The 12,724-nt window shown below is 36.6% G+C and overlaps 2 protein-coding genes across 2 annotated transcripts; one reads left to right on the plus strand and one right to left on the minus strand.

Moving 5' to 3' along the window:
* Positions 1-503: 503 nt before the first annotated feature.
* LOC103998294 (probable polygalacturonase) lies at positions 504-5,277 on the minus strand. Its single transcript, XM_009419732.3, has 5 exons — positions 4,666-5,277; positions 4,156-4,276; positions 2,706-2,954; positions 2,126-2,279; positions 504-1,210 (listed from the first exon to the last, which is right to left on the minus strand). Exons 1-5 carry the CDS (start codon positions 5,089-5,091, stop codon positions 685-687), a joined length of 1,476 nt encoding a protein of 491 aa, XP_009418007.2. The 5' UTR covers positions 5,092-5,277; the 3' UTR covers positions 504-684.
* Positions 5,278-7,710: 2,433 nt separating this feature from the next.
* Positions 7,711-9,924, plus strand: LOC135623229 (photosystem I chlorophyll a/b-binding protein 6, chloroplastic-like). The gene is made up of 5 exons (XM_065125961.1): positions 7,711-7,869; positions 7,982-8,143; positions 8,232-8,269; positions 8,426-8,940; positions 9,672-9,924. Exons 1-5 carry the CDS (start codon positions 7,823-7,825, stop codon positions 9,687-9,689), a joined length of 780 nt encoding a protein of 259 aa, XP_064982033.1. The 5' UTR covers positions 7,711-7,822; the 3' UTR covers positions 9,690-9,924.
* The last annotated feature ends 2,800 nt before the right edge of the window (positions 9,925-12,724 follow it).

The raw sequence follows: 12,724 nt of genomic DNA on the forward strand, positions 1-12,724 counted from the left end.
CAAAATTCCTTCTCTGAAAGAGAGATGGTCACAACTTCATCTGCGTTTGAATCCTTCCAAGAGATATATTATTTCTCTTGTCCCTTCTGATGATCGAAAAATAAAAAATAATTGATATATTTAAAATAATTATGTATTTATAAATTATCATCTCAATTCATTCCAGTAAGATTTTATTCTTAAACAAAAAATTATTTTTTGATTTGTTTTATTTATTCCATAATTAAAACGATATATATATATATATAACCAATATACGATACAGAGTGTTAAAGATTTTTCTGTCATAAAAGAAAATATTAAACATTCTAGAATCTTTATCTTGGAGAACAAGAAAAAGAAAACTAAAAGAAAAAGCATCTTGCTTCTTCTCCTGATAGAATATTTATAAAGGTAATAAAAAACTGAAGCAATACATCGAAAAAATAAATAAATCTCTTTTGCAAGGAGATTCTTATTTACCTAATCATTTAAGAGTAGAGAAGATGAAAGGCAAAGCAAACTAAGTACAAGATCACAGAGCAATGATCATTCCAAGAGCTGAAAATTTCATATCCATACAAAATGAACACTAAAAAATCCTCTATATTTACAAGCCAGGGTGTGAACAGCTCAATATATGTGCTTGAAAGAGTGTTTGCCACAATGTAGTAACCAATATTACCATTAGCCTAAAAACAAAAATTAAATGTCGTAATCTATGTCTGTGTTGTTCTGTGACAACGATCGCTTTACCAGTCTTCCCTGCTCATCATATAGGTCAAGGTTCTCACATGGTGCAGGGAAAATAGACCCTATTACACGACCCTCCACAAAGGAGCACTGGAAGACATGCTTCTTCTTGTAGCTTAAACCAACAGACATATCCTGAAAGCTTACATCCTTGACAGGGATCTCTTCACTGCCGTCGATCCGAACTGGAACACGAACACCCTGGCCATGGATTCCACTATAAGTTATGTTCTTGATTATGGGCACAGCTGCAGGGTCAAAGCCTTCGTCAGGATGCTCATTGTAATCTGTCTTTATCACAATTCCAACACGAACATTATCAAGAGTCACATTTCGATAGAAGATGTTGCGAACATAACCACCTCTCCCTGGGGCTGTCTTTATTCTGATGCCTCGTCTCGACTCCCAAACAATAAGGTTTTCCACTGTGATATTTGAAACTCCACCAGACATCTCACTGCCTATGGATATGCCAGCACTGTGATCAACAAATATAGGTCCAATGAAAATATAAGAATGATAGAAAAACTTAAAACAGTAGACAATTAAGCTGAGCAGAAATAATCCCCACTAATTTCTTCCTTTACCTGCAGACTGTTAATAAAGTTAGAAGCTCAATTTAGGACAAGAAACCTATATAAAAATAAGCCAACCTTTCACATAAAATTAAGTCTAACCACAGTATTGAAACCTAAAATTAAGTCTCTGGACCTTATCCTAACAAAGGGTTCACCTTGTCTTACGCTCAAAAACTCATAGGTTCTTATCCCCTTATTTGTTCTTGTTTTTTGTCCAGTGATTTTCTGTTCAAATCAGAAAAAAAAAACACACAGGATTATCTTAGAGCTGCAGGAGACCTCCTTCCATTACTTGTCTGCTGATGACAGCAATCTTCCCTGGAGCTACTATTAATTAGTGTCAACAGATTGAAAAAAACTTTTAAGTTAGAGGGTAGCTCAGGTTAAAGGGTTAATCTGGACAAGTCCAAAATATTTGTAGTTAAATTGTCTTCCAACAATTGCATCAGGAGATACAGGATGCTCGGAATGTACAGGTGTAAGAGATCATAAATGTCACCTGGTACAGTCAGGCTGGATTGGTAAATTTAGAAATAGTTGTTTATAAATGTTGAGAGATAAACCAAAAATCTTGAACAATGGAGTCTTTATCTCAACATCACCTTTGTCACAGTTAGGAGGGTAAACGTTAGTCAAGATTCCTTATAACCAGTGTACTTCAGTCACTACTTAACCTAATGAAAATTGATAACCGATGGCAAGCATGTCTTTGAAGAAATATATTTTGCAAGAATACACAATGTATCTACAACTTTTGGGGGATAAATATGTAACTTTGTCAATTTGTAAGGATATAATAGCCAAGGAAATCTTACCTCACCACAGATTGAACAGTGAGATTACGGAGTGTGATGTTAGCAGATGGACGCCCATATGCTATGCCATACTGGTCCCAGCCACTCTTTATGGCTACTGCATCATCACCGACACATATGTAACAGTTCTCTATCAACACATCCTCGCAAGAATCTGCAGAGAGCAAGAGAAGCTGTCAGAATTAGAACAATAGTGGTTAATGAACAAGACTATTATTGAATTCACACAAACTGCAAATTAGATCTGGTTATTATGAATCGGATTGAGTTATTTAATTGATTTTTTGGTTGAGAATAAATAACAGGAGCAAATATGTGTGTCATTGTTTCTATAAGCATTACGAAGAAAGAGTGGTCGAGAGTGGTAAGTCAGCAAAAGGAACCAACTCACATATTGTTAATAACAAAAAGATTTAAGTACTCGATTTACAAATTATCAGTAAGAGATCTGAAAAAAAAACTTATTAAATAAGATGGTTCAGTAAAACAGAAGAAAGATATCTAATGATTAATTTTTCTAAAGTCCACAACGTACTCATCAATACTTATAACAAAATTATGCCCATGGAAGCATGCTTACCTGGATCAATACCATCTGTGTTTGGAGCTCCGGAAACAGGAGCCAAGATGGTAACATGCGAGATGGTTACATTCTTGCAGTCATAGGGATGCAGTGTCCAAAAAGGGGAGTCACGCAGAGTTATGTTAGAGATGACTATATCCTTGGACCACATGAGCTGCACAAGAGGTCCTCTCGTGTAGTTGAGAATTCTTTTCTTGTATTTCGTCCACCACACTTGACCTTGACCATTTATTGTACCATTATGTCCTGTTTCATACACAAGAAATTCCTTTAAGCAAGCAAGGTGCTTCCACAATGCTTATCGACAATACCTCAATCACAAAAGCATCATTTTCAAGTGGTTCATCAGCAATGAAATCATAAACAACTATCAGGCATTTAGTTAATATGAGGTTCTAAAAAATTATGACTATAAGATCATACATCTGCAACAACATAGAGACACACCAATTCTAGAAATCAATCCACTCACTGCTTACACTTGTTCAAAAGTTGTTTGACAACACCACCGAAGATATATATATATACTAATAAGAAACAGAAAAGCTTTTAATATAAACCTTTCTACATATGTTTTGGTGAATGATTGAAATAAAGCATCATGTTTTCCCATGTATTCATAAAGAACAAAAGTTCATAAATGCTGCAAGAAAGAGTAATGACCGAAGAAGTTTAACTTCTTGCAAAACGTTCCCCTTAATGCTGGTGAATCACTGATTGTTAGGTTGTGTGACCTTGTCCTTCTATTACCATGCTATTCCAGGTGATAAACAGCTAGGAGCTCATTGATGTGCATGTGAGGGAAAAGAACAAAACTGAAACTTGGCCTTGAGAGGTTTCTATGAAACCATACTAATTTTTGGAGCAATGTTTCTAACTAAGCTGAATAGAGATGATGAGGTGACAAAATTTTAGAAAATACAACTAGGATATCTGATTTTCAATGGACCATTAAGAAGAATCTTCCTTAGAGCATGTCTTGGAATAAGTTCTTGAAAATGAAGACCACTGACTTAAAGTCTCTTCGACTAAGTGTCTTCAAATCCAGACTTCATGAGTTTTGGTGGTCAACTCTGAGAAATACTTGATGCTTCTATAATTGTAAACTTATCAACTATGCATCACTAATACTTAATGGCCTTTCACCAAAAAAAAAAAACGAAAAAAGCTTGGCATTTGTGGTATATTAACTAAGTTGTTCATTCTTTGTGATAGTTTAGGTACACATCTGTAAGATGCAACAGGTATCTGCAGAGGTCCATATAGTTTATGAGAAAACAAGAAAACACCTTCTAATTTAGTCTTATGTGATTGATAAATTGATTTAGGTCACAATTTCCAGTGACTTTAGCTTCTAATTCAGTCTTCCCTCAGAAAAGGATTCACTTTATGGAAAAAACATATGAAGAGAAATATGAAGTGCCACAATAGAAGTAAATGTGCTGACCAGTTATAACAATATCCTTCAGATTTTGACCATGTATGAGGCTTCCATATCGAGGCCCTTTGTGCTCCCGCCCATATCCATATGATGGCAAAGGAGGCATCAGTTGCCAATAACTCTCATCCTGATTAAGAAAAAGCTCGAGTAATTGACAAAAGTGAATAATCATGTGACTATTATACATAATTGGATATTGTGCTTAAACTGAGCATGATGCACAAAATGGCTGCTAGCAGGTTTGGTTCATCACTAGAACATTAAAGAAGATGTATGTAAAACTGAGAAGGAGAACATGAATTTTAATTAAATGAACATCCTGTTTGTTGATGATGACCTACATACCAAATTCTGCAAAAACAACAAGTTGCAAGGTACCATGTGGATCTAGAAATTAAGGCTAGTGTTCATCAACCCTTCCTAAATATCTTCACTGTTATACCTTTTCACTCGATCAGTCCACAACTCACAAGTAATTTATGACAGATAAATAAAGAGAAAAACTAGAATATTTACCTCTATTCCCAGAATCACTGCGCCCTCCGCGAGGAAGAGAGTCATGTGACTGGTGAGATTGAAGGGTGCCGTAAGCCAGAACCCGGGCGGCACGTTGAGCTGCCCGCCCCCCCTGGCCCCAAGCGTCGAAATCGCCTCCACCGCGCGCTCAAACGCCTCGGTGTTGAGCGTCTTCCCGTCCCCAACGCCGCCGAAATCCGTCAAATTGTACGCCACAGGCCGCAGCCTGGGGACCGGCCGCGCCACCGGCCCCCTCCGGAAGAACGCGACGCCGTCCATCGAGCTCAGTTGCCACCCGAACACCAGTGCGAATCCCACGATCCAGAGCACCAAAACCAGCGTCCTGTGGGTGGTGAGCAGTCCCACCAGCCCTCGCGGGTGATGCTGCAACGGCAATCTCCACCGGGAGGAAAAGATCTCCACCATGATCTGATCCCAATCAATTCTTCAACAAAGCCCTACGAATCGATCGGATCGTCCACTCTGTTCCACGAGAAGAGATGAACGGACATCAATTGGCAGAAAGCTAGGGTTTTGGCCATGGAAGAAAGGGATCGGAAGTCATAAGACGGGCGGGAGGTGGAGGGAAGTCGAAGGGAAACCGGAGGCGAGTACTATCGAAAGCAAGGAAGACGAGTATTTAAAGTGTGTGAACCTCTTTGCAGCCTTACGATCTTGATCCAACAGTTGGAATCTGCCGGTAAACCATTAGCAAGATCACGGGAGACGGGATTAGTTAGATTGCCACCGCTTTATTGCTAACCAGCAAGATTTCCTATATTGGCTAAAGGGAGAATCATTAATCTAATTTGAGCAATTAAAGTCCCAAGTTTTGGATCCTAATTTCTATCTCAAGAAGAGTCTCTTCCCTTTATAAAAAGAACAAATTACCTTCATTTTAAGAAGAAGAAATAGTTTTGGTCAAAATCCAATTTCGGGTGAGCCACAATTTAGCTAAATTAGTCCAGTAGATTGGATCAATTATAGTTTCTTTTGGTTGCTGAATATTTTTATTATTATTATTATCATTCATTCACAATGAATTGTTACAAGTATTATAAGATTTTTTTAAAAAAAAAGAAACCTAAATTTAAGATAAAAGAAAAATTAGAATTTTTGTCATACTATTTTGAATTATGTCAAGAGCCTTACAATTCAAAATTCTCAAATAAATTATTTTATAATACCTCAAAACCTGTAGTAAGATGGATAGCTATGGTTAGTGAGAATTTTAATTAATTAAAAATCAACTATAATATTTTTAAATAGAGTTATAATGTTTTGGTTTGGTGGTAAAAAAAACATTATAAGTTCATTGAGAAGAATGGTAAGCGAGAATAACTATATATATTTTTATTCTATTTCTTAGAAAATAAAAATAAAAATTATAAGATTTCTTAAAATTTGTAGACCTAATTTAGGTAAAAGAAATGATGATAAATTATTCTTTATTTTGAAATACATCAAAATATTCCTAACTCTAATCCCAAATGACTCTCAAAAAAGATCATTTATTGAAGCCTTAAGGTATAAAATAAGAAAGATGATTAATATTCATGGGAATTTAAATTAATTAAGGTGAGATTGTGGTGTTTCATGACATGGACTCCTATGTGTATAGTTTAATAATAAAAAGACATTAAAATCAGTTCAATTGAACCAAAAATACCGTAATCTCATTGATAAATATTATAAACTAGTTCGGTTTAACACTGAACTAATTAGACCAATTTGGTCTAGTTGGGTATCAGCAAGAATTTTAAAAAATAAAATTATCAATTGTTAATAAGGATATTTTTGTTATTTTAAAATTTTGTCCCTTTATGCATCTTAAAAATGAGGGAAGCTATTATAAAAAAAAAAAAGACTTTGGTAATAGAAGAACATGAATATAATATGATTTAAGTCTCTTCCATCCATGTATCTAATACGCCATGTCAGCGTTGATCATTGTCACGTCACCACCAGGTTGTATCAAGTCAGCAGTATCCATTGATACAACAGACTGCGCTGCAGTCTACATCAAATCTACCATTATCATCACTGCCTTATCAATGTTGACCAATACAAGCCAGCGTTGACCAGTAAAACGTCAACGCTGACCAGAACCTCGACAGCGTTGTGTTGTGTTATGTCCGTTATGACGCAGTTGGTTACACTATAGCTCATATGGAATTTGTCATTTCAGTGTTGTTTGTTGCCACGTTAACATTGACTCCTGCCACATCAGCATGACTGTTGACACAACAGGCCAGTCACCTAGCCAAATCAGTGCAATTTGACTGGATTAACTTAAATCTAGTTGACTCAATCTTGACTTGAATCAAACCTCATCCTGATTGAACCCAAGTCGTGCACCCTAATTGAACCCAAATATTATATGCAGTTAAATTCGACCACATCTTGATTGAGCCCCAGCTAGTGGGGCGTGCCGAATCCATAGGTTGACGTTGGTGGGTCGATCCCAAATCAAGCCCCATGAGCAGGAACAAAATTAGAATATAGATCATTAATAAAACACTTATTTTCCATTTTAGCTTTTCAAACTGACTTATTAATAGTAAAATCTTCTTATAATAGATTTATGATATCACATGATGATGTTGTCAACAATCACTAGGACAAACATACTTTTGCAATAGAAGAACATGAATCTAAAATGATTTAAGTCTCTTCCATCCATTAAATTTATATATGTTTGCAAATAAGCACAATGATCCAATTTAAACACAAAATTGAAGAGAAATGAAATTTGGATTTCCACTTGAAATATTAAAAAAATAAAGTTCCTCAATATGAAGTGAGTTAGTACTAAGTGGTCCAGATGGAATTCAATTTTTCATTATAGATTTTATAAATAATCCAAATTTGTTACTAATTTACTGCAATTATTTCAACCAATTAAAAATAGAAGAAAAAAGAAAAAAAAAAAAGAAGATATCAACAGCTTGTAGTGAACCAACTTTCTCTACAGTAGAATTTGATTGGATTTAAGGAAAATAAGAACCCTAATTCCTTCCTATCTCTCATCATCACCTTCCAAACACATGTTGGCCTCTCATTGGTTATTGATGCATGGAAGCTAAGTCCTCCCATATCCACACCCCAGTAGATAAAGGTCAGCCCCTCATGGAAAAGTGGAGGTGGTCACTCATCCATGGCACTGGCAATTGCTTCCTCCGCACTCTGCAGTCCCCATCTCAGGTCTGTAGCAGGCTTGCATCCTTCTCTCCTCTGCTTCCTTCTCATTAAGTTCTGCAAGCTGTTTGTTGCCACATTCTAAGTATGCTTGCTATCACATGATGATGGATGGCAGAGTGCAGGCTTCCAAGCCGGTCCCAGGGAACACTAGGGCTTGTTCAAGGTCACCTACTCGCTTACATGCAACTAAAGGAGTGTCCAGTGTGTGCCAGCCACTGCCTCCAGATAGACCTCTATGGTTTCCTGGGAGCTCACCTCCTGAGTGGCTGGATGGCAGGTGAGCTGGTCCTCCATCTTTTTCCAAGTTAGCTTTATCTGGTCTCACAAAATTTAGGTTACTAATGTTTATCTGCGTGGTCATGTAGTCTTCCTGGAGACTTTGGGTTTGATCCTCTTGGGCTAGGTAAGAATTTGGCAAAATCATGATGATGATGTGTTGTTTGCTTGTCGCATTTTAGGGTGCTCCTTTTGTATGATGAAATGCCTCAAAGAACAAAAATGAGAAGAACAGGACCAACACTTGCAATTTCTGATCCTTTGATTGCTGTGGATATTACAGGATCTGACCCTGAGCTACTTCGGTGGTTCGCTCAGGCCGAACTAATGCACAGTAGATGGGCGATGCTTGCTGTCGCCGGCATTCTTATCCCCGAATGCCTAGAGAAGCTTGGATTTATCGAGAACTTCTCATGGTATGATGCTGGGGCTCAGCAGTACTTTGCGGATCCTTTGACATTATTTGTAGTTCAAATGGCTCTGATGGGATGGGTTGAGGGAAGAAGGTGGGCGGACTACCTGAATCCTGGGTGTGTCGATATCGAGCCCAAGTTCCCAAACCGCAAAAATCCCAAGCCTGATGTAGGCTATCCTGGTGGACTGTGGTTTGATTTTATGATGTGGGGTCGCGGGTCACCGGAGCCGGTGATGGTACTGAGGACTAAGGAGATTAAGAATGGCAGATTAGCAATGCTTGCTTTCATGGGATTTTGGTTCCAAGCCATTTACACTAAAGAGGGTCCGCTAGACAATTTAATGGCTCACATCGCTGATCCTGGGCATTGCAACATCTTCTCGGTACTTGATTAAGCCCCTTCTCTTTGTTATATACAAATAAATAGTTCATCCTGGTAAATGATTATACAGACACCTACTAAAATAAGTGAAAATATCCATCGAAGGCCAAAATTTTGAGTGTGCCATGGCATGTACTTAGCAGAGCCAAAGAGTCTAGCCTCCTAAATGGTGAAAACAACAAAAGAACATCCCTATACTGAATCAGTTCAGATTAATTAGTATTACTTGATACATAGGCAAATAAGATTGAACATCTAAAAAATGAGTTCTATAGAAACACAAGTTACATCCCCAATAAAATTTCAAGAGATCAGGTATATAGGCATTCATATAAGAGTCAAGAAGAAAGCATTTTGTAAGCATCTACATGGTCTTCTTTGATTGGCTAAATGCATACATGGACACACTTGTGATTGGGGATGTAGCTTGTGTTTCTACAGAACTCATTTTTTAGATGTTCAATCTTTAAACATGTCAAATATATCAATTTTCTGACTTGTAGGACATCAGTTTTACACTATGTTTGACTTATTTTACACTATGTTTTCTGACTTGTAGGACATCACTCTGTTTTTACAATGAAAAACAGAGTGAGCTGCAATAATTTTGTCAGGCAATTCTCTACATTTTCAAAGCAAAAAAAAATCATATCATAAAGAAATGGCTGGCCCCATTTGTAAATGATTTTACTAGAATCCCACTTTTCTAAGCATGTTATTTTGTGCATGCAGGCATTCGTATCTAATTGACCCTTAGACATGGCACATGATTATGGATGAAAGATTTATTGAAGGCCAAAATATAGATTGGAGATGATAGATGGAGTCAATGTGGAATGTAACAGTGAAATTTGCAACTGATAATCTCTTTGTACAGAGGGTTGTACATGCTTCAACTTTTATGCTGATCTGTCCCAAATGTTCCATCTGTGTCAAACATTGAATCTGATATCCAATAGCAAGATTGCTGAAAGAGTATATTGCAGATTTTGGGCTTGAATCTCACGTTTGTCATTTATCCTTCAAAAAGAAAAAAGGAAGATTGCTGGAACAGCTCTTCGCCACTCATCCTTTGCAAAAGAAGAAAAAAAAAAAGGATTGCTGGAACACCCTTCTCCAATGTGAGTTTCAAGTTGCATTTCTTATTCTTCACTAATCTTTCTGTAGCAGCATTTCTACCCTTGTTTACATGATGACTAGATATATTGTCCTCTCATGAACTTGGCTCCTGAGATTTATCTCTTTCACTCCCATGCATTCTCTTTGGGCAGCCTGCATAACAGCATCATCCCTCTGTTGCAAAAGCTTGCTCGGAATAGGCAAGAGAATTTTCCTTTTGCATTATGAAATGATCACCATTTAGATTGTAGACAGCTCTACTCTTGGACCTTTTATTGCACATGACATAATGCAATAAATAGCACAAAGTTCTACGTTCAGGTGATCTGAGTTATTTTGGCATCATAGTAGTGTCTAATTTAGGTCACTGCCTTAGTCCACTGCAAGTGCTTGCCATCGGTTGGTAATATGTCCAGCAACAGCATGCTTGTATTCTCAAGTAAAATAAAAATAAGTTATGTTCATCAGGCCAATTTAAATCTTGGCTTCCTATATGACCAGGGAATATGCTCCATTAGAGCCATGGAACATCACAAGAGCCATACAAATTTTGCTCTCCTATAAAGGAGAAAAAAATCATGTAGCATTACTTGCATTTCCATTTCTTCTCCCTTCCTTCCAGTTGATGGCAAACTTGATAAATTGGCGTAGTCACCCTCCACATAAGAAATTTGATGATGATGATGATACATTGATGCAATGTAGCTCATTGATGAGTTTGCACCGCATTTTTTTTTTTTTTTTTTTTCTGTTTTGGAAGTTAAAGTGAATTTAGTGCTCTTTGCAAACATTAAATCCTTTTCCCTACCCATCATGATCTTGTACTTCTCTGACAAAATAGGATTCTTATAGTTTCTTGAGCAGTAATGTTGGTTCATAAATAAAAACGCAATGTGCTGTGTATACACTATTTGATGTGTTGGTGTTATTATGACATCTAAATAAGTAGAGTTGGATGCCCCGAACAGAGGTTTAATTAGATGCGGACTTTTGTCGCATGGCATTCACGTGCATGCCACATATAACATAAAATATAAACGAAACTCCTAATATTTTTAGCACCATGATGAGTTTAAAGGATATTATTTAAATTAACGTTTTAGCTAAGGATATGTACAATAATGTCTCCCCAATTTTTTTTATTTTGTTTTTGCTCATATATATATATATATATACATAGTATTTTTTTGAGAAAAATATTCTTTTTTTTTTCCAAAAGGTCTCCCTTAAATTTGTTTTTCATACATAATATCATTATTTTATGTAATCCTCTAAATATCTTTATCCTTTCTCACTCGTTACCTTCATCCCACCGATACTATGCGGCATAGCTCGTCTTTTCTTGCTTGTTGTCTTTGTTGTTTTTGTCTTTTGTTCATATCGCAAGACCTACTTATCTCTATGCGGCATTGCCTACCCTTCACTGGTCATCACCTTTGATGCCTCCGCTCCTTACTCTCACCAAAAGGCCTTGCCATTTTTGAGGAGAAAGAGAGATGGGGGAGAGGAGGCAATGAGTAGGATGGGTGAATGGTGCTTGATCAAGAACAATCTCAATAGCCCTCAATTGATTTGTTCAAGCAAAGTTCGTATGATAGTAGTCCACTAACCTCAATTTCAATCCTAGTTAAATTAGAATTAGGGTAGCCCTCACTTAAATAGATAAAACCACAAGAAAAGAGTAGCGCTAACTTGTAATAGGAGTTGAACTTCCATGCACCAATCATAAATAAGTTTTAATAATATTAGAACTTTTCAAGTCTTAAATGAGTTAGGACTTCTAAGTTCTAATGGCATTATAACTTTTCAAGTCGTAAAGATACTTAAATCCTAATTATATTAAGACTCTCTAAGTTCTAACCTGCTTAGGACTTTACTCCTTCCACAATTATAAAAGGTGGATGAGAGCCCAATCCAAAGTATCCCCAAAGTAATAAAAAATAAAGCTTTTAGCAAATAGTTAATCGACCCTAGTTTTGCAGTCTTAGAACACTAAAGAAGAGCGAGGAGGAGAGAGAGAAGAATCTGCATTGCTACAACCAACTTCTTCTGGTTGCAACTTTTCTTTCTCGTATTTCAGTAACCTAAAGCTTCATCTAGCAGCTACGAGAAGTTCTCAACACCTATTTTCTATTATCTAAAACTCTAGATGAAGGTTCCAATAACAAAGAGATAAGGAGGAGATTAAAGATTGTCAATGATTGCAACTTATCGAGAGCACTAATGTGTTATCTAAAATAATTTATATTTTCACACGCCTATAAACTTTCTTCCATGCTTCTATTATCATTGTTTCAAGTCTTATAGTTAGGGTTTTAACTTTACAAATATAGAGGTTATTTTCTTTCTATTTTATACTTGAGTTTTTTTGTGATAATTCTCTCCTCCATCAAAACTTTTATCCTAAAGGTAGTATCATATTGACAGATCGTCAAACCTGAACCTCATATGAATCAAGTGGTATCAGAGCAACAATTTTGTGAATGGTAAACACAAGACAAGGATATAAAGAATCAAACAAAAAAACTTCAGGAGTTAAAACCTACGCCATGATCATTCGAAGAAAGAAACACTAATACGATGGCAACCAACAACCTAATAGTGTTGGCTAACTTTACTACCTAAATGATAATATTATCCTAGCAGATGGAGATGGTCATGGGCTG

The sequence above is a fragment of the Musa acuminata genome, chromosome BXJ2-9 (genome assembly GCF_036884655.1).
Source record: "Musa acuminata AAA Group cultivar baxijiao chromosome BXJ2-9, Cavendish_Baxijiao_AAA, whole genome shotgun sequence".
Lineage (NCBI taxonomy): Eukaryota > Viridiplantae > Streptophyta > Magnoliopsida > Zingiberales > Musaceae > Musa > Musa acuminata.

Bases quoted from the DNA above. Each gene is read 5' to 3' on its own strand.
- LOC103998294 (XM_009419732.3), bottom strand. From the start codon at position 5,091: ATGGTGGAGATCTTTTCCTCCCGGTGGAGATTGCCGTTGCAGCATCAC. The intron at 2,955-4,155 runs GTCAGCACATTT...TGTATGAAACAG, and splicing joins GAAGGATATTGTTATAACTG to GACATAATGGTACAATAAAT. The intron at 1,211-2,125 runs GTAAGATTTCCT...TGTTGATCACAG, and splicing joins ACTGTTCAATCTGTGGTGAG to TGCTGGCATATCCATAGGCA.
- LOC135623229 (XM_065125961.1), top strand. From the start codon at position 7,823: ATGGCACTGGCAATTGCTTCCTCCGCACTCTGCAGTCCCCATCTCAG. The intron at 7,870-7,981 runs GTCTGTAGCAGG...GATGGATGGCAG, and splicing joins CTCTGCAGTCCCCATCTCAG to AGTGCAGGCTTCCAAGCCGG. The intron at 8,144-8,231 runs GTGAGCTGGTCC...GTGGTCATGTAG, and splicing joins CCTGAGTGGCTGGATGGCAG to TCTTCCTGGAGACTTTGGGT.